Source organism: Schistocerca piceifrons, chromosome 4, assembly GCF_021461385.2.
Source record: "Schistocerca piceifrons isolate TAMUIC-IGC-003096 chromosome 4, iqSchPice1.1, whole genome shotgun sequence".
NCBI classification, from domain to species: Eukaryota; Metazoa; Arthropoda; class Insecta; order Orthoptera; family Acrididae; genus Schistocerca; species Schistocerca piceifrons.
Genome location: NC_060141.1, coordinates 568452567 through 568475072, shown reverse-complemented (window position 1 = coordinate 568475072; position 22506 = coordinate 568452567). Strand labels below are relative to the sequence as shown.

The following is a 22506-nucleotide window of genomic DNA, read 5'->3' as shown; positions in this document are numbered from 1 at the left end:
GTTTCTTTGGTTCTATCGGTAACAGAAAGGTAGGATCAAGTGCTGTGGTAGGGACCATTTCTATACACAACAGAAGGATTGTCTGTGTCAGTATCCTACAGTACTGGCTCAAAGTATGAATATTACACACTTTTGCCTGCGTAGGCAAATGGAGCAAATTATTTGGTTCTTTTTACATTTCATGTGGTCTATGGTGGGACTTATGAAGGGACCATTACTTCATGGGCAGTTACATAAAAACTCAAAAAGGTGGTTTTTTACAATTTTTGTATCAAAATCCAGGCCACACATTCTGAGAATAATATGCACAGCAAATGGCTGAAATTTTTGTGATATATTTCTAAGATCCTGATCTCAAAGAAACCCTTAAAATTTTCTTGGTATCTTTATCCATTTCCAGGACAGAAGTTCGAAATTACACTATTTTTACATGTAAAATACGCATGTAAAATACGCATGTAAAATACGCATGTAAAATACGCATGTAAAATACGCATGTAAAATACGCATGTAAAATACGCATGTAAAATACGCATGTAAAATACGCATGTAAAATACGCATGTAAAATACGCATGTAAAATACGCATGTAAAATACGCATGTAAAATACGCATGTAAAATACGCATGTAAAATCTGGTGTGAGGCGAAAATTTTGTTCCTGAAGTGATGTATCTTGGGAGAATATGCTATAACGTGACACATCTGAAGGATTCTGGGAACCCCATGTTGTTCTGAAGCACATGCAAAACTTTTGTGTATGTAAATTGCGGTCTGAAGTGTAAAATTAATTTTGTGTTATTTCAGTTAAACATAAATAAACTATCAAAATTTTACTGACCCATAAAATTCTTTTTATATGAGTGACACGTCTTGTGGCAAGGAAAAGAAAGTAACAGTGAAAAAATGCTAATTGAGCATGAAAAATGCAGTTATGATTCTGTTTGAAAGACTGGTTGAAATGTGGGGTACCAGCTGCCTCATTCTACCTCCCTCAGCATGTTTAAAATTTTTCCAAAAATTTTGGCATGTAAACATACACTATGTGATCAAAAGTATCTGGACAACTGGCTGAAAATTACTTACTAGTTCATGGCACCCTCCATCAGTAATGCTGGAATGCAATACGGTATTGGCCCACCCTTAGCCTTGATGACAGCTTCCAGTCTCACAGATATACGTTCAATCAGATGCTGGAAGGCTTCCCAGGGAATAGCAGGGAGTACTGCACTGAGGAGAGGTATTGATGTTGGTTGGTGAGGCCTGGCACGAAGTCGGTGTTCCAAAACATCCCAAAGGTTTTCTATAGGATCCAGGTCAGGACTCCATGCAGGCCAGTCCATTACAGGGATGTTATTGTCATGCAGCCACTCTGCCACAGGCCATACATTATGAACAGGTGCTCGGCCATGTTGAAAGATGCGATCACCATCCCTGAATTGCTCTTCGACAGTGGGAAGCAAGAATGACACTATCACACCATAACAACAGCGCCTCCGAATTTTACTGTTGGCACTACACAGGTTGGCACATGACGGTCACTGGGCATTTGCCATACCCACATCGGATCGCCACAATGTGTACCATGATTCATCACTCCACACAACATTTTCCCACTGTTCAATCATCCAATGTTTACACTCCTGACACCTAGTGAAGCAGCACTGGTGTGACGTGTGGCTTACGAGTATCTGCTATGCCATTAAATCCAAGTTTTCTCACCTCTCACCTCACTTTCATAGTACTTGCAGTGGATCCTAATGCAGTTTGGAATTTGTGTGTGATGGTCTGGATAGATATCTGCCTATTACAACCCTCTTCAACTGATGGCAGTCTGTCGGTCACAAAAATGATTATTTGCAACAATGTTAAACAATGCTATAAATATCTGAAATTGTGGTTTTCTTTTCATTTTAGTATCATGGTTTCTAAAAGGAAACTCATTCTGTTTGGCATTAAGCAGAGACTCTAAATTTTGTTAAGTTGAACTGAGGTTCCGCACAGGAAGATATTGCTGCTGCACACAGTGCTGGATGAGCAACTGCTTATTACATCAAAAAAGAAAGAGTTATTTGACAGTACAAAACCCAGTTCGACAATGAGTTAGTAAAACAGAAGGTTATGTGAAAGAGAGGGAATGAAGTGGTCATAGCTGTTTATAGTATGAGAAAGATAGATGAAGGTATCATAAGCATGTAGGAAAGTAATAGTGAAAGTGATGAACAGGCCATAGCAGGAGAGAACAAGATTTCTCACACTGATAGTGCCGTAGCTGCAAACATGTTCCTGGAGTATGCTATGCAGCAACCTTGTACAGTACTGATGTTATTGCTCGTAAAGCAGCTGTGGGATAAATCTTTCTACTGTCACATGTCACTGTGACAACTGAAAATTTGGGGCATGTATTATAGTGAGTTATACTACTGGACATATACAGGTGTAAGGACCAACTTTTCTATGAAAATGAGTTTTTCTTTGGCTTTAACGAAGTATAGTCTCTGTATGTTCCAGACAGTATCAATAATCCTGCAATTCCACTAAGCCAGCACCCACACATCAAGGAATGGCCAGATTACTGAGATTCTTGTGTATTAAAGTAGTTTGTGTGAACTCCATAACCATAATGAAGTCATAAAAAGCATGAGGGCATTGTCTAGTAGAACTACACTATGATGGAAGAAGAATGGGGAGACGGCAGCAAAAACATTACAGTGAGAGTAAAAATACTGGATAACTATTGTTAATGTATGCATATCTATATTTCTTTTCAGTATTATTTCTCGTCATTCTATCATTCACCAATTTTCTCTCTTCAGTCTGTGTGTAGCACATTTTTTCATTTCACTACTCATCCACAACTGTTTTATCTTTCATACAATGACAAGAGCTGTTCTGGTGTAGGCATATCACTTTAAAACATCAACTTCTCAACAAAAGTATGTTTGATCATCTAATTAGACATATAAGAATGAGTGTTTCCCATGATAGTTACTGGCAGTTTCATTTATATAAATCTGCATTCCATATTCAACTACAGTGCAATGTTATAGGAAATATTACCCTTTAAATATGAGTGTCATTGAATTCACATGTCAGATCATTTACTTACTTGTTATTGAGTTGCCCTGTATATAGTTACACTCAAATGGCAACCTTTTTTTTTTTTTTTTTTTAATGCATTCTTGTGTATCTGCAGACAATCATGATTTCTCTCTTTCCTTCTTCCCTTCCAGTCATGGAATTAGTTAAAACACTAAGCACATGCGACAGAACATTTAAACAACTATCTATCCATTCTGGGATACAGAAGTATTTTTAGTTATTTGACTAGGATAACTGGGGGGGGGGGGGGGGGGTTGATGTTGCTGATAATATTTTGATTACCAAATAGAAATGTTATTAAGTGCAAGTATGACTGTAGGGTTTATGTACTGTATGCTTCCATATACTCTGATCCTTTCAGTCAAATGTGCCACTGCATAAAGCACAATTCTAGAATTTATAACATAACTATCTTATGAAATGATAATTAGTAAAGTGTCTCCAATTCTCAAAGATTCATATAAAATTTTTCATTTAATTTATAGACCCTTTATTTTTTATATATATTAATTCTATGTCACAAACATAAACTATCTGATTATTGAAAAAGTAGAAAAGTAAACCAACCTAAGGATAAGCAGAGCTCTCTGAAGAAAGGAACCTTGAAATGTTGTTCCAGTGTAAGAGGATAAACAGTAATTCCTGGGAAAAGTTTGTCCCACCCCATATAATCGGTGGAGAAGCAGCCAAAAACCCCTGCACTCAGCACACCATGTGGAAATGCACAGAACAGGTAATTGCGATTTGGATCCAATGGTTCAATACGTTCAAGGCGTAATGGAAAGAAGTCCCTAAAGTAGCGCCACCACAGCCATCGCCGTGCCCATTGTAACCTGTAACAAATGAATGTGTTATGTCAGGTGTTCAGTTTCAGAGTATTTTTTAAATGGCAAAGAATAAATACTCAAATGTGAATGGACATGATTAGAAAAGGTCAATATCAGTCTCTGCAGTTGTCATTGACTTCATAATGGGGTTTAGTTATAGAAAATTAATATCAGCCATTATTATTTAATGTAAACACACGCACACGCACACACACGTACACACGTACGTACGTCACAAATATTGTTAGTATTCATACTGCTCTAATCTTTATCAGGTTAAAGTGTACAAATACCATGAGCTTTCAAATTTAAGTCAAAAGGTAGATCTATATTTACTTACCAGAAGAAAATGAATGTAAGGGTAATAGTTTACTTCAAACTATGGAATGTGCTGATGATTTGAGCTTTTAGATATCTTTGTTTCTTCTCTGCTCAAAAAAATTAGATCAAGTTGGGGCACCAAAATGTGCACACATATAATGATTCAACTAGTATTCATAATATGACAAGAAAGTCATTAATTTTAAATACTATGTTGCTGAACCTTTGTTAGCTACTGAAATAACCACAGTCTAAAGAGGAACTGTGGGGCTTGACATCAGAACCACTGATATTTGGTCATTTTTAGAACTGCCACTGGATTATCACTAAATGTTAATAAGACCCAGTTTGTGCATTTCCAAGTAAGGAAAAAGTTGAGGATGAATTAAGTATTACATTGAATGGCAGTGAGTTACTACAAGTTGAGTCAACCAAGTTTCTGGGAGTACACATTGACAACAGTCTAAAGTGGTCTGAATATATTTTGCATCTCCACAAAAAACTGAGCTCAGCAACATTCGCTGTTCTTATTATTTCCACTGTATGTGACCGAGACACCACAAAAACTGCTTTTTATAGTTATTTCCATGCATTATTGCTGTATGGAATAGTTTTCTGGGGTAATCAGCCACTATCCAAAAATAATATTCATTGCCCAAAAGAGTTATTAGGATAATGAGCGGAGTCAGCCTAGACATTCTTGTAGGAACCTTTTCAGAAAGTTAGGGATACTGACAACTGCATGCCAATATGTCTACTCCGTGTTATGTTTCATTGGTAAAAATGGACAATCGTACAAAACCAACGACTCATACCATACTCACAATACCACGAGGAAGATGGACCTCCATTATGAATCAAAAAACCTTACTATTGCACAAAAAGGAGTCCATTACATGAGCTGCAAGATGTTCAATGCTCTCCCACCATCACCGAAATTACTTATCCATGAGCTTCCCAAATTTAAACAACAGCTCAAACAGTATTTATTAGATAATTCCTTCTATTCGGTAGAAGAATATTTCAGTAGAGTTAACTGTAATTGATTTTTTTCATTTACTAATTTGATGTGCTATTGTGCATTACGATACTCACAATCACTGTTAACATTACTGTGTCTTTCATTTAGCTATTAAGATATACCATATTTTTAATGTAATTTTTAATGTAATTTTTTCTATACCTATTAATGTGTATTTTGTCTTATACCAGATATCCTCTTGCAAGAGGTACTTGTGTGTATTCCTTTTGTATTATTTGTAGTAATTCTGACACATCCTACATCCATGTGAATGCCTCGCAGTATTGGATATGTGGGATATAAATAAATAAATAAATAAATAAAAATAAAAAATAAAAAAATTGCTAATGACCCAGGTGTTTGTTTCCCTTTTATAATCCTGTGTCAGAGGGTTATTGTAGCTACTACTAAATATTTTCTTTGAAGTATTGGACATTTTATTATAATCTCACCAAAATAAAATAACATATCACCTTATAAATTATGAGAACTTTTCTGTGTGTCCATATTAACTAGCATCACACACTGAGCACAAATTATAATCTTTTGATGTGCATTTTTTGCAGACAGTTTTTTTTACACATATGACACTTTACAAACGATTTGTTTCCAGCACTTGGACTTGACAAGGCAACATCTGGCTTCTTTTTCAGACCAGCCTCAATTTTCACATAAGGATGCATAGTGCTGACAATCAGGACATTCTTGCTGCTCTTTCCCTGAAAAACAGTAATGTCATTCTTCGACAACACTGTACTATATAACACTTTTTTAGCTTTTTGACAGAGGCTTGTATTTCCCTGCAAGATCACTTTATGGTGCCCACATTACTTTTAGCATTTGCTTTCAAGGTTTCAGACACATCCAAGGAGGTTAAAAAATGGTCATTTATAACATTTCTTCCTGTATTCAAAGGAGGTCAGGCCAACATGTAAACTTAATTGTTGCAGTTGGCAAGTGTTTCTATGCAGCACACAGATAAACAGAAAATAAAACTATAAACATGCATATCTTCTTCAGCATTCAGTAAATCACTATGTAGTGTAAGATCATCATCTTACAAACTACAGGTTGTGGCAATTCTTACTCAGATGGAAACCCCAGTGGCTCACCTTCAGATTCTTGAGTCAAAATCTCTCTTGTAGCATTTACAATGTCCTCCTCTGTTCTCAGATATTTTTCCATAATAAATATTTATGTTGCAAGCACTATTTATATAGTTAGAGTCCCCTATTAACGTTTTATTTCATGGAACAAAGCACTGGCAGTGAGATACTTGTGCACACGTTCAGATGTGTTTCAACCTGATCTCTCCCCTCTTCACTGCTACAGAACTGAACCATCATATACTGACAAAGTGAGTTTTGAGATTGCTGAGCTAACAATATTTCAAAATAAACATGAAGACATATATGATGTGAGATTGCTAAAACAGATGTAGCATAACTGACCTATCCACACTTCTAAGTGAATCTTTATTTTTCTCTTTCAGTGTTTCCCCATAAAAAGTAAAATAAAATATGATTGTTACGCAACTTATTTGCTACAAAGTCGTAGAAATTCAGCAGTTTACACAATAATATAAAAAGTGACCTATGGAAGAATTAGGGGATGGGTCATGACCAGCTGCAGTTATGTTAAGAGTACACAGATTACCATCAGTTGCTCTGCAAGGGGAATGGGATGAACAGGAAAATTAGAGGGAGAAGGAACATCATAGGCTGTGTGCCTTTATCTTTGACTATTTACACACTTGGATATCCATAGTTTCCTCAGTTAAAAGTCTGAGTTCAATTATTGCCATCACTTTCTTCATTATGTGAGAAGCATAACATGTAACTTCAGTATTCACTTAGGTGTTATCATTTAACACAATAATGTACAAATCTGGCATTTTACAGTTTCTAGAATGAAATTGTGTCTCACAGATGCTCTTCAATCACTTTTCTTTTCATTGATTATATATAGCTTTATTACAATTCTTGCTTGCAAGGACAGATTGACATTTGCACCATGAAAAAAAGCCAGATCTCCCAAGCGAATTTTTATTTTATGAAGAGCAGTTAAATGGAAACCTGAGACCCTCATTCACCCAGCCATCAAGACATTTATTCAACTGGAAGAAGAAATGCTCAGTTCCTGTTTTGTTGAAAGGTGTCAGCTGTTGATGGATACACAACTACATCTGCTATTGGCTCCATCTGACAAACTGATGTCCATGCATATCTTTCTTTAGGTTGCCAAAGACATGAAAATCACACGGTGAAAGGTCTGGGCTGTACAGAGGATATTGCAGTGTTTCCCAACGAAAATGCTCACTCATAGCCTTTGTCGAGTAGTGGTTCTTTGCTGAGGAACTTGTTTCCATATGATCACCAGAGCTGTGCTGTGAACACATACAGACAATGTCTGCTACACAGCTTTCTGAAGAGCAGTTGAACCATAGGCACTAGTTGTATGATAATATGACAGTTGGATGAACACATTAAGCCAGTCCACAAATTACATAGGCCAGAACCCAACAGCAGCTTGCACCTGTGATGTGACATTATGCCATTACCCTACCACAGCAGTGACAGTATCTTAAATTTATAGTGGTTCCACTTGTTGCAGACACTGTGTTATGGCAGGTATTCAGTTTTCATTTGACTGCCCCTTATAGTAGTGTGTCTGAAGTTTACTAGCAACACAATGTCTGGCATTGTATGCTAATCAACTCCAGGAATGCAGGATTATTGCTGCATAAGCACTGACCTGTTCCTCGGAGTGGTCTGGTTCAGCTAAATTTTATATACCAGTTGCCAAGTTAGTAGTGGCCTTGGAAAGAAGTCAAGAGTACAATAGCACTTCACAGCACTTCAAACTGGTGAATCATCAGCATCTGCTCACAGAGCTGTGCATGTACTCAATCAAAAACCTTACAGTGTAATGTTAGTACATCTCTTTAATACAGAGACTGTTGTTCAGCTTACGTACTGCAACTGGCTATTGCAGCCAGTACACAATGGGGAGGCTGATCCTGAAATACTCTTTTTCTGATGAAGTATGGCTGTATTTATTGAAGCATTTGGACTCTAACAACTGACATATGAATTTTGAAAATCCTGAATCACCTCACTGTTGTGTGAAAACATGACCATTGTGTTCAATTAAAACAAAAAATAATTTCTGAATAATATTTTTTTATGAAACCTTAACTTCTGATAGGATATTCTGTATCATCAGGAAAACCTCTTAATACTGTGATAGACATGTTGACAATAAGTGCTCTTACACTGTCTTGTGTGAAACAACTGTGGGTTTTTTTCATTGGTTGTTAGTTCTGTTAAAATTGCTATATATAGTTCACATACCTTTGAGGCAACATGGTTTAATGGAAGACAATCAGTCCTATCTCCAATGACACCAGCACTCTACAAACCACTATAAAGTGTGTGTCAGAGCACACTTGCCATTGTACCCATTATTAGGGCTTTATTACTTCTCATTTACATATGGTAATGATTGTGTTTGCTGCGTTACTGCAAACCTCAATCCCATTTTCACATCATGCAAAGACTCTCAATGTAACTGATGAGGATTTTCTGAACTCCAGTGTCAATTTGTTTTTCAAGTTCAAGTACCTCAATAAAGGCAGCCACAGTTCAGAAAAAAGAGCATATTAAACTGGACATACTTGTTGCAGTATATGACACAAATTGATAGTTCCATTGAGACTGGTTACCTTTTAACTACGAGAAATTATCTGAAGAAATAATAATAATAATAATAATAATAATAATAATAATAATAATAATAATAGCAAATACAGAATACCCCAGAAGACATGACAATGTAGCAAAAATAATACATCAACAGCTTGCCTTACAACATAAACTTACAAAACAACACATCCCCACATACAAGTATGCACCACAAAATATACTGGAGAATGATGAATACAAATTATACTGGAACAGAACCATTATAACAGATAAAACAACGCCACATGACAAACCTGACATCATACTCACCAATAAAAAGAAGAAATTAACACAACTAATCGAAATACCCATACTCAATACAACAAATATACAAAAGAAAACAGGAGAAAACGCGGACCTTGATCAAGCGTCACTTCCTTTTAACTGTACGGTATGTGTTATATTGCATTCAGGAACTTTCGGGTAATTGAACATGTATCAATAATTACGGATTTCTGTAGTTGTATATATATGTTTGGATGTAGCTGTATTGCATTGATGTACTGGTGGATATTGTGTGGTATGACTCCTGTAGTTGATAGTATAATTGGTATGATGTCAACTTTATCCTGATGCCACATGTCTTTGACTTCCTCAGCCAGTTGGATGTATTTTTCAATTTTTTTCTCCTGTTTTCTTTTGTATATTTGTTGTATTGGGTATGGATATTTCGATTAGTTGTGTTAATTTCTTCTTTTTATTGGTGAGTATGATGTCAGGTTTGTTATGTGGCGTTGTTTTATCTGTTATAATGGTTCTGTTCCAGTATAATTTGTATTCATCATTCTCCAGTACATTTTGTGGTGTATACTTGTATGTAGGAACGTGTTGTTTTAAAAGTTTATGTTGTAAGGCAATCTGTTGATGTATTATTTTTGCGACATTGTCATGTCTTCTGGGGTATTCTGTATTTGCTAGCATTGTACATCCGCTTGTGATGTGATCTACTGTTTCTATTTGTTGTTTACAAAGTCTGCATTTATCCGTTGTGGTATTGGGATCTTTAATAATATGCTTGCTGTAATACCTGGTGTTTATTGTTTGATCCTGCATTGCAATCATGAATCCTTCCGTCTCACTGTACATATTGCCTTTTCTTAGCCATGTGTTGGATGCGTCTTGATCGATGTGTGGCTGTGTTAGATGATACGGGTGCTTGCCATGAAGTGTTTTCTTTTTCCAATTTACTTTCTTCGTATCTGTTGATGTTATGTGATCTAAAGGGTTGTAGAAGTGGTTATGAAATTGCAGTGGTGTAGCTGATGTATTTATATGAGTGACTGCTTTGTGTATTTTGCTAGTTTCTGCTCGTTCTAGAAATAATTTTCTTAAATTGTCTACCTGTCCATAATGTAGGTTTTTTATGTCGATAAATCCCCTTCCTCCTTCCTTTCTGCTTAATGTGAATCTTTCTGTTGCTGAATGTATGTGATGTATTCTATATTTGTGGCATTGTGATCGTGTAAGTGTATTGAGTGCTTCTAGGTCTGTGTTACTCCATTTCACTACTCCAAATGAATAGGTCAATATTGGTATGGCATAAGTATTTATAGCTTCTGTCTTGTTTCTTGCTGTCAATTCTGTTTTCAGTATTTTGTTAGTCTTTGTCTATATTTTTCTTTTAGTGCTTCTTTAATATTTGTATTATCTATTCCTATTTTTTTGTCTGTATCCTAGATATTTATAGGCATCCGTTTTTCCATTGCTTCTATGCAGTCGCTGTGGTTATCCAATATGTAATCATCTTGTTTAGTGTGTTTTCCCTTGACTATGCTATTTTTCTTACATTTGTCTGTTCCAAAAGCCATACTTATATCATTGCTGAATCCTTCTGTTATCTTTAGTAATTGGTTGAGTTGTTGATTGGTTGCTGCCAGTAGTTTTAGATCATCCATGTATAGCAAATGTGTGATTTTGTGTGGGTATGTTCCAGTAATATTGTATCCATAATTTCAATATAATGGAAGGAAACATTCCACGTGGGAAAAATTATATATAAAAACAAAGATGAGGTGACTTACCGAACAAAAGCGCTGGCAGGTCGATAGACACACAAACAAACACAAACACACACACAAAATTCAAGCTTTCGCAACAAACTGTTGCCTCATCAGGAAAGAGGTAAGGAGAGGGGAAGACGAAAGGAAGTGGGTTTTAAAGGAGAGGGTAAGGAGTCATTCCAATCCCGGGAGCGGAAAGACTTACCTTAGGGGGAAAAAAGGACAGGTATACACTCGCACACACGCAGCCTTTTTGTTCTTCATTTATAATTTTGTTCTGTGTTGTATGTGTCATTAATTTCTGTTTAATGACTGAAGTTAATATTTTGTATATTGTTGGTAGGCATGTTATGGGGCGATATTTAGCTGGGTTTGCTGTGTCTGCTTCATCTTTAGGTTTCAGATATGTTATTCCGTGTGTAAGTGTATCAGGGAATGTGTATGGGTCTGCAATGTAACTGTTAAATAATTTAGTTAGATGTGAATGTGTTGAGGTGAACTTCTTTAACCAGAAATTTGCTATTTTATAATTTCCAGGGGCTTTCCAATTGTGAGTAGAATTAATTGCTTGGGTGACTTCATGATGCAAAATTATCACTTCAAGCATTTGTGGTATTACCTTGTATGTGTCTGTTTCTGCTTGTATCCATCGTGCATGCCTGTTATGTTGTACCGGGTTTGACATATGCTGCTCCAGAAGTGTTCCATGTCTGTTATGTTTGGTGGATTGTCTATTTTAATGTGTGTGTTATCTACTGTCTGGTAAAATTTCTTTTGGTTTGTGTTGAATGTTTGGTTTTGTTTCCTTCTATTTTCACATTTTTGTACCTTCTAAGTCATTTGGCCAATGCTTGTAATTTCTGCTTCTTTTCATCTAATTGCTCTATTGCTTCTTGTTGTGAGATTTTACCCAACCTTTTTCGTTTTTTTTTCCGAGATTTCATTTCTTATAAATTGTGTTAGCTGTCTGATGTCTCTTCTTAGTTTTTCTATTCTGATCTGTAGCCTGTGTTGCCATGCTGGTTTTGTGGGTTTCTTCTGTGTGTTGGTTGGTTCTGATCTCTGCCTAGTGTGTATATTTAGTGTAGTGAGTGCTCCTATAGAAACCAGTAGTTGTAACTCTTCCATAGTTGTGTTTTCATTTATTTTGTTGTGTATGATTGTGTTGATAGTTTTTATTGTTGTTTCGACTTGTGGGTTATTTGGCGGTCCATGCAAGAATGGTCTAATGTCTGTATTTGTGTCTTTGTATTCTATATATATATATATCAGCTAAAATTATTCTTCTATATCTAACATGTGTGTCACTTCGTGTTCTATTTGTGCTTGTTCTGGTGGCTGTCTTAAGATTTCGTTTTCCTCTGATTGTTTAATTGGTGCGTGTTGTTCTTTGTTTGTTTGCTCTGGGATGTTTGAGTCCATTACTGTATCATCATCATCATCATCATCATCATCATCATCATCATCATCATCATCATCATCATCATCATCATCATCATCATCATCATCATCATCATCATCATCATCATCATCATCATCATCATCATCATCATCATCATCATCATCATCATCATCATCATCATCATCATCATCATCATCATCATCATCATCATCATCATCATCATCATCATCATCATCATCATCATCATCATCATCATCATCATCATCATCATCATCATCATCATCATCATCATCATCATCATCATCATCATCATCTTCTTCTTCTTCTTCTTCTTCTTCTTCTTCTTCTTCTTCTTCTTCTTCTTCTTCTTCTTCTTCTTCTTCTTCTTCTTCTTCTGATTGCACATTATTTTGTTCTAGTATTTGTTGTACTTGTTGTTTGATGTTTTCTAATTCTGACTGGGGTATCCTATTATTATTATTATTATTATTATTATTATTATTATTATTATTATTATTATAGATGTAATACTAAAATAACAGTTTGGAGAGAGAAAATAAACCTATTTTGTAAAAACAGTGCATTGCAAGATCAATCCCGCATCATACAGATATGTAGTAGCCAGTTGCATTACTGACATCAAGCAACAGTATCTGAACTAGTTACTTTGTGAGTTTTCAGTTTTGTTTTGTTTTGTTTTGCTTTAGGGCACAAAAAACAACTCAGGTCATATGCATCCAAGTCAGAACTATAGAACACGAATACAGAGGGGAGTTAAGTGATTATATGTCAGTCCCAATTGACAGAAGAGAAGATAGCTAAAAACAGGCACGTGGGAAAAAGGCTAAAAAAGAACAGAGGTCCAAAACTAAAAATTAAATGTCCTTCACCATATTGATTCAGTAGATAAAAAGTAAAACGCGGTTGACAGCCCGCTTGTCATTCGCTAAAATGGCTGATAAATCAGATGGCAAACCCAATCTGGAAAGAAAATGGTTAGAAAAAGGGCAGTCCATCAGGAAGTGATGGACAGTTAAAATTTGGGCACAATATATACGAAGTGGTGGGGTAGTGCCACTTAGCAAATGATGATGGCTAAAAAGGCAGTGCCCAATATGCAGCCAAGTTAACCTCCTCCCAGCAGGAGGGCCGAGAGGTGGTCATCAGAGGCACTGGGTGAGGCTTAATAAGCCAAAGCTTATTCCCATGAAGGTAGGACCATTGACAATGCCAAAGGGACATCACCTCCTGACATGTCAATGCAGAGTTCGTCAGAGGGAATATAGGCACTGGCAGGCTGAGTTACGAGGCCTGCAGCCTTGGCAGCAGCATCAGTAGCCTCGTTTCCTGGCAGACCGACATGACCAGGAACCCACTGAAACACTACACTGGTTCCACCAAGAGTGGTCAAGTGACAATTTTCCTGGACCCGCTGCACTAACGGATGAGCAGTGTACAGAGCGCATAGACTTTGAAGGGCACTGAGCGAGTCTGAGCACAGGACACAATTGAAAAGCCTGTGCCGTCAGATATACTCCATGGCCTGAATCAGGGCAAAGAGCTCGGCTGTAAATACTGAGGAGTGTGCTGGAAGCTGATATCGAAAAAACGGGTGACAATAATGATGGCACACCCGACCCCATGGTCAGCCCAAGAGCCATCAGTGTATACAAAGGTTCTATCGCAAAGTTCCAGGCAAATGTCCTGAAACTGAAGGTGATAGACCAAGGCTGGAGTAGTGTCCTTAGGAAGCAAATGAAGGCCAAGGTTAACACTGGCTGCTTCACAAAGCCAAGGTGGTGAAGGGTTCACATCCACTGGGAATGTTGCAGGTATTGTGAAGTTACTCTGCCGTAAGAAGTGTCCAAAGTGGACTCCAGGAGGTAACAGAAGAGGGACAAGCCCCATACTCACGATCAAAGGAATCATCAAAGATGGAGGCATATGAGAGGTGGACACACATGTCAGACAAACTGCATGCATATCTGCTGAGAAGAAAGCCATGGTGGTAAGACAGTGGTAGTTCAGCAGCTTCAGCATACAGACTCTCAACCGGGCTAGGGTAAAAGGCACCCATGACCGAACAGATGCCACAATGGTGGATAGAGTTCAGCTGGTGTAAGAGGGATGGGTGTGCAGATGCATGAACAAACCACCCATAGTCGAGTTTCGAATGGGCAAGGGACCATTACAAATGGAGAAGGGTGGCTTGATCGGCACCCCATGAAGTACCATTGAGGGACCGCATACAGCGGGCTGCTAAGTAAGATACATGGGAGAACCAAGAGTGTTTCCTATCAAGCATGAGCCCAAGGAATTTTGTAGTTTCAACAAATGGAAGGGCAACAGGCCCAAAATGGAGAGATGGTGGGAAAAACCACTTGCACCACCAGAAATTCATACAGATGATTTTCTCAGTGGAAAAGCAAAAGCCATTGTCGATGCTCCAGGAGTAAAGACAACCAAGACAGCACTGAAGACACCGCTCAGTGAGACATGTCTGTAGAGAATTGCAATAGATGGCAAAATCGTCAACAAAAAGGGAGCCGGAGATGCCCAGTGGAAGACAGGCCATTATAGTGTTAATAGCGATAGCAAAGATTACAACTCCTGGATAAAGGTGTCCGACAAGGCAGAACCCACATGCACCTTGAAAACTCTGTCTTGTACAAATGCCCAAAGAAAACAGGGCAGACGCCCAAGGAAGCCCCACGTATAAAGAGTACAGAGGATACCAGTTCTCTACCAGGTGTCGTAGGCCTTCCCCAAATCGAAAAACACAGCCACAGTCTGGGATTTCTGCAGAAAACCATTCAGGACATAGGTGGACAAAGTAACAAGATGGTCAACTGCAGAAAGCTGTGCTCAAAGTCCATAAGTCCACACTGTGCATTCGCTAGTGAATCGCGAGACTCTAGGCACCACACCAGCCGGGCATGAATCATATGTTCCATCACCTCGCAAATGCAGCTGGTAAGAGAGATGGGGTGGTAGCTATAAGGAAGGATTTTGCCTTGACTGGGCTTTGGTATGGGTATGACAGTGGCTTCACACCAGCGTCCAGGAAATGTGCCCTCTGCCCAGATGTGGTTGCACGTGTTGAGCAGAAAGCGCTTGCCCACAAGGAAAAGGTGCTACAACATCTGAATGTGGATGGCGTCTGGTCCAGGGCCTGAGGATCAGGATTAACGGAGAGCATGATCTAACTCCCTCATAGTAAAGGCGGCATTGTAGCTCTCACGATTCACTGGAGAGGCGAAGGGAGGCGAAGGGAGGCGAAGGGAGGCGAAGGGAGGCGAAGGGAGGCGAAGGGAGGCGAAGGGAGGCGAAGGGAGGCGAAGGGAGGCGAAGGGAGGCGAAGGGAGGCGAAGGGAGGCGAAGGGAGGCGAAGGGAGGCGAAGGGAGGCGAAGGGAGGCGAAGGGAGGCGAAGGGAGGCGAAGGGAGGCGAAGGGAGGCGAAGGGAGGCGAAGGGAGGCGAAGGGAGGCGAAGGGAGGCACCTCCACTCTTTTCTGATGGAGAAAGGCATGATGATGGTGGAAAGAGCTTGTAACTACCACAAGATGGTGGCCCAAGTGTCCATGATGACATCATCAGTTACTGTCAGGACAGAAATTGGGGATTGAATCTTGGTTCCAGAGAGCCATCTGAGGTTGGCCCACACAACAGAGGAGGGTGTGGAACTGTTAAAAGAACTAATGAATGAAACCCAGCGAGCTCTTTTGCTCTCCCTAGGAATGCAACGACACTTCACACCCATCTGTTTATAATGAATGCAGTTTGCCTGCATAGGGTGGCAGTTAAAATTGCAGACAGCACATCTCTGTGCATGAATAACACTGCGGCATGCCTCAGTCCACCAAGGGACTGGGACACGATGTGGTAAAGAGAAAGTGTGGGGATTGAATGCTCTGCAGCAGTAAGGATCACGTTTGTGAGGTTTTCCATCTGGTCATCACAATTGAGGAAATCTTGTTCTTTGAAGGTCGCCAGGGAAGAGTAAAGCTGCCAGTCAGGCATGCATGCAGATGGGGTAGGAGTCAGCAAACGGAGAGCACATGGGAAATGGTTGCTTGAGTAGGTGTCAGCAGAAAGAACGGACCATTGAAGATGGGGGGGGGGGGGGGGGGGGGGCAAGCTGGGCAGTGCACAAGGAGAGGTCCAAATGGGAATAGGTGTACAAGGAGTCTGTAAGGAAAGGGGGTGCTCCAATGTTCAAGCAGAAGAGGTTAAGTTGGTTAAGGAGGTTTGCCAAGAGGGCACCTCTCTGGCAGGTCCTGGGAGAATCCCAAAGGGGATGATGTGCATTAAAGTCACTGAGTAGCAAAAGGAGGGGAGGTAGCTGCCCAATAAGTTGAAGGAAGTCTGCCCTGGTGACAGAAAATAATGGAGGGATGTATATGGTACAGAGGGAAAAGTCAGGTGGGGCAGGAAAAGGCAAACTACGATAGCTTGAAGATTGGTAGTCAGGGAGATGGGTTGACTATGAATGTCATCCTGTATGAGCAGCATGACACCCCCATGAGATGGAATGCCAACCTCAGGGGAAAGATCAAAACGAATCAGTAAGAAATGTGAAAGCTCAAGTAGTAGTGAGGGTGAAATTTCATTTCCTGAAGGCAGAGTACAAGGGAACGCTGCAATGCTAAAAGCAGCCATAAATCCTCTGTGGGACCAAAGGCCATGAACGTTCCATTGGGGGAGAGTCATGATGATGGAGATGTAGAGTGTCACCTTGACGACTGCCGAGTGACATCTGGGGAACAGGCACTACTACAGGCCACAAAAGGAGGAGGATCCTGCTCCACGGGGTCCATAGAATCATCAGCTTGCTTGTGCGGCTGGTCTGTGGAGTCCAACACTGAGAAACAGTTGTTGGTGCACAACGGCGACATGGAGGCGGGCCGGGATATGGTACCACTTGACACCACCATCAAAGAGGATCGTTGAGTTGGTGAAGGAGAAGACCATTTGTCTTTGGTCGACTTCTTCGAGGCTTTCCTGTTAGATGAAGAGTCAGGTGTTGTTTAGCTGGAGGGACAGAGGAAGTCTTCATGGGAGTACTACTACTGTCCTTTGCAGCCTACCGGTTGTGAAGCTGGTGGCTTCACCTCTTGAGGCGAGAGTTTGACAGTTTGTTGCACAGCTGGATGGGGGAAGGTGGTGCTACCTCAACACTGGGCGATTTCACAACCTCAGAGCTGAATTGGAGGTCTTATGTCTGCATGGCCATGTCCTTCATGGAGCGAGGGGTAACAAGAACAGATATATAGGTGCCAGACAGGAGAACGCAGGTTTTGCGACTAGGCACTAACTTGCGAGTGATGGGATACACCACCTTTTCCTTTACCCAGATCTCAAACAGCTGGCTCATCAAGAAACACGGGACAATCCTGAGAGGAGGCAGTATGGCCGCCATTGCAGTTGATACAGCAGGGAGGAGGAGGTGGACAATCACCCTTGTGCACATCCCTACCACAGGTGACATGTGGCTGGGTATTGAGAAGACGTTCTAGTGTGGTTGAATGATGACATTGGTAGCAGCCCATCAGGTTCAGAATGTACGGCCAGGTGGTGATAATTTCAAAACCTGTTTGATCTTTGACAGAAACATCACTATCAAAGGTGATAAAGAGAGTGCAGGTGGGCACTAAGGAGGTTTCTACCTTTTTCATTACATGATGCACAGCACTGACACCCTGATCAGAGAGGTAAGATTTGATTTCAGCCTCAGACTGTCGAGCAGCCTGGTGTAAATTATACCACAGGAATAATTCAAAGTTCTGTGGACCTCGACACGAACAGGGTAACCATGGAGAAGCTAGGCATCAAGCAGTTTTTGTGCTTCAGAATCAGAATTGGTCTCCAAAAGCAAAGTGCCATTCTGTAAACGAGAGCAGGATTTCACAGCACCAGCAATTGCATCTACACCTCTCTGAATAATAAACAGATTTACCATGGCGAAGGACTGACCGTCTTCAGTACATGAGACCATGAGAAACCGTGGTGCAGCAGGAAGGGTCTTTGAATCTTTAGCCTCATTATGTTTACATTTTGTAGATGTTGAGTGGGATGATGATCAACTCATCGTGAGGAAATTCCCAATGATTATAGTATTAAAGCTTTCATGACCGGATGACATATCTTCTGGTAAACCTTCCGGGATGTAAGGTCGTGGTCCATGCAGCAATATTCCAGCAGAGGATGGACAAGTGTAATGTAGGCTGTCTCTAGTGGGTTTGTTGCATCTTGTAAGTGTTCTGCCAACAAAGGGCAGTCTTTGATTCACCTTTCCCACAATATTATCTGTGTGGTCTATTCAATTTAAGTTTCTCATAATTGTAATTCCTAAGTATTTAGCTGAATTGAGAGCCCTTCAATTTGTGCAATTTATCCTATACCCAAAATTTATCAGATTCCTTTTAGTACCCATGTGGATGACCTCGTAATGTTATTTCCAAATTATACTCACTGTGCACAGACATCCATTTTGATATGACTGTCTTCTTGGGAGGACAGTGTAATTAGAGAATGTGTTAATGATTTACTTGACTCATGTGTACTTCTGTGTGTTAGATTCCCACACTAACAATCACGTTCTAGGACACCAACCAAGCACCGTATGTGGCTAACCAATCATCTATGTACAAATAGTAATAATCAAAACACAGTCTGGCCATAAATCATAGATTATACAGCATCCGACTGCAAATGAAGTGTGTGATATGCAAACATCATGTAACCTGTATCACTGATATTAGCCTACTTTTTGACCACCACTTTTCCATCAGATTAGATTGAGGCACAGCTACCGATGTCAGACGTGTACAGGTTAAATATGGTCAGGCTTCAACAGCCAACATTAAATTAGTTTTACTAGCATATATTGAAATGTGCAAGTAAGCAAATTTCTACAACTGCTGCATAGAACAAAATGATTAAGTTGATTAAGCTAAAGACTGCAAGTTGAAGACATTGAAATCCTTGAACTCGCCTCAATCATTCTTTTGCTTTTTGTATTATTTTGGTGACTGCAGTATGTATGGTACAGTACAAGTGTGATGCTATGCATGGAAAAAATGATGAGGGGCACCATAAAAAAACACCAAAACAAAACCCTCATTATATATGTGCTTATCTTTCAAACTAGGTAGTTATATGAAGTTCTATTTCATTGGGTCATTTAATCCATTTTTTCTATATTAAACTGAAGTAAAATGTGATACCAGACTTTGAAGTGATAGTGTAATTATACAAGTTGAAATTCACAGGTCATAAAAGAATGAGCACGAGATGAAACAACACTCCAAAACCACCACCTTCACCAGACCTATAATTTCAGCACTGACAACCAGTGACAAATTTTTGGCTGTTGAAGTAGCTATAATATTCCATACAGTGAAGTGCAATTTAGGTTATAATAGTGCAGACTGTGGCAAGAAACTTAAGATAATTACTAGTTGACTAAGCTGTAGTAGGAAATACGTGCCTGTGAATGCACAAAGGCAGAAACAATAGTGAAAATGTTTCATCTCTTAAGAATGTTGACTGTGTAAATATTCTTCAAGACCCTAGTAGTGACAATTTTTTCAGTTGCTACAGAGGCTTTGAATTTAAAAAATCAAAAATGTTCCCCATAACGGTTTAGGATTTTTATCTCCTTGATGTTATTAAAAATGAACTGTATTGAACAGGTAGATTAAAGTGCATGTGGGTTTTGTAGTCTGAGTAAGGGCACAATTGGAAAATATGCTTCAAGTTTTGAAAACCTGTCATTTTCCATGGACAATGTCAAAGTAAATTTTGAAAACAGAACTCTGTAATGAAGCTCTTACGTGATGAAAATGATAGCACAATCAGTGCAAATAGCTGTAATCTTATTTTACACAATGCTTGTAATCCATTAGATTTAGATATTGAGGTATATGCCTTAAAGATATTCAGTCACTTTTCTTCTTCAGCTAGATGGAGAGAGGAACCTTTTTTTTCTCATCTGTAGACAAATGGTCAGAATTCTGTTGCACATCACATTCATGCTAAATCATTTCAATGTTTCACAAATTATCCAGATTGTCTCCTTCCTCCCTGTGTAACCAGAGAAGTTAATTTCAATGTGCTACAAGAGGTTTTAAAATATTCTGAATTTGATATAAATGAAGATTAACTATATGTTGAGTTCTTTAGTGTAAGGGAAATTTTAAATGAGAAAGTCAATCTTGCTGGTAATGCTTGTCAGCACTGGCTGTTTGTGTTTTGCGATTCTAAATGCAAAGGATTTAGTGTACTGAAATAGAAAAAAAATCATGTTTTGAGTATTGCAGGATTGAATGCCCACACAAAGAGTTTTCAACTATGAACAATAAGTGGACTGATGTGAGACAGAAGTTCTGTTGAGCTCATTAAATGTGAACTGCAAATCTTAAAACATTAATTTAACTTGTTAAGAATTTTTCAGACATGCAAAAGGTAATAAGTTTCCTTCCAAATGCAAATCAAAGCGTAAATATTGGTAAACATGTTTGTGCATGCAAGTGTTTAATGTATTTTAAGTGAGAGAATGAGAATTCCACTGGTCTCATGAAAGTAAAAATTATAGTGGCTGTGAAATTTTCCCTCTGCCTTTGGTGGTAGAACAGTGATGCATTAAAAAGACTACATGTTTATGATGATGTAGACACAAATTGAGTATTTAACAATTATGACAAAGAAATTTGCTACTCATCATACAGCGGAGATGCTGAGTTACACACACACACACACACACACACACACACACACACACACACACACACACACACACACACACAGGCAACTGAAACCACACTGTGAGTAGCAGCACCAGTGCTGGATGTGAGTGGCTACTGGGTGCGAGTTAGGGGGCAGGGAGGGGGAGGGATAGTATGGTGGGGGTGGTCGACAGTGAATTGCTGCAGGTCAGACAGAGCAGGGGGGAGGTGGGGAGGGGGGGGAGTAGAGGAAAAGGAGAGAAATAAAAGACTAGGTGTGGTGGTGGAATGACAGCTGTGTAATGCTGGAATGGGAACAGGGAAGGGGATGGATGGGTGAGGACGGTGACTAATGAAGGTTGAGGCCAGGAGGATTATGGAAACATTGGATGTATTGCAGGGAAAGTTACCACCTGTACAATTCAGAAAATCTGGTGTTGGTGGGGAGGATCCATATGGCACAGGCTGTGAAGCAGTCATTGAAATGAAGGATGTCATGTTTGGCAGCATGTTCAGCAACATGGTAGTCCACTTGCTTCTTGGCCACAGTTTGTCAGTGGCCAATCATGCAGACAACTTGTTAGTTGTCATGCCTACATAGAATGCAGCACAGTGATTGCAGTTTAGCTTGTAGACTACATTACTGGTTTCACAGGTAGTCCTGCCTATGACGGGATAGGTGATGTTAGTGATAGGACTGGAGTAGGTAGTGGTTGGAGGATGTATGGGACAGGTCTTGCATCTAGGTCTATTACAGGGGTATGAGCCATGGGATAAGGTGGTACAAAACAATCCCCCGTGCCTTATCTTTCCGGTCTTCCACCACCACCACCACCACCACCACCACCACCACCACCACCACCACCACAAGTCCCACCGTCTGGCCACAGAGGAGCATTCCCTCATGACTCAGTACTACCCAGGATTGGAGCGACTGAATTACATTCTCCTCCAGGGTTTCAACTATCTCTCATCATGCCTTGAAATGAGGAATGTCCTGCCCACTATCTTTCCCACCCCTCCCACAGTGGTATTCCGCCATCCACCAAACCTACATGATATACTCCTCCATCCTTACACAACCTCCACTCCCAATCAGTTACCTCATGGCTCATACCCCTGCAATATGACCCAGATGCAAGACCTGTTTCATACATCCTCCTACCACCACCTACTCCAGTCCAGTCACTAACATCACCTATCCCATCAAAGGCAGGGCTACCTGTGAATCCAGTCTCGTGATTTACAAGCTAAGCTGCAACCACTGTGCTGCATTCTATGTAGGCATGACAACCAACAAGCTGGCTGTCCGCATGAATGGCCGCCAATAAACTGTGGCCAGAAAACAAGTAGACCATCCTGTTGCT

General features: G+C 39.7%; 1 protein-coding gene across 2 annotated transcripts in view; it reads right to left on the bottom strand.

Annotated features, from left to right (window-relative positions):
* Positions 1-22506, bottom strand: part of LOC124795239 (2-acylglycerol O-acyltransferase 2-like) — a 125054-nt gene that overhangs the window by 20416 nt on the left and 82132 nt on the right. For both annotated transcript variants that reach the window (XM_047259167.1, XM_047259168.1), the window contains exon 3: positions 3668-3933. In XM_047259167.1, the coding sequence (XP_047115123.1) occupies positions 3668-3933 (266 nt within the window). The remainder of the gene's footprint in view (positions 1-3667; positions 3934-22506) is intronic.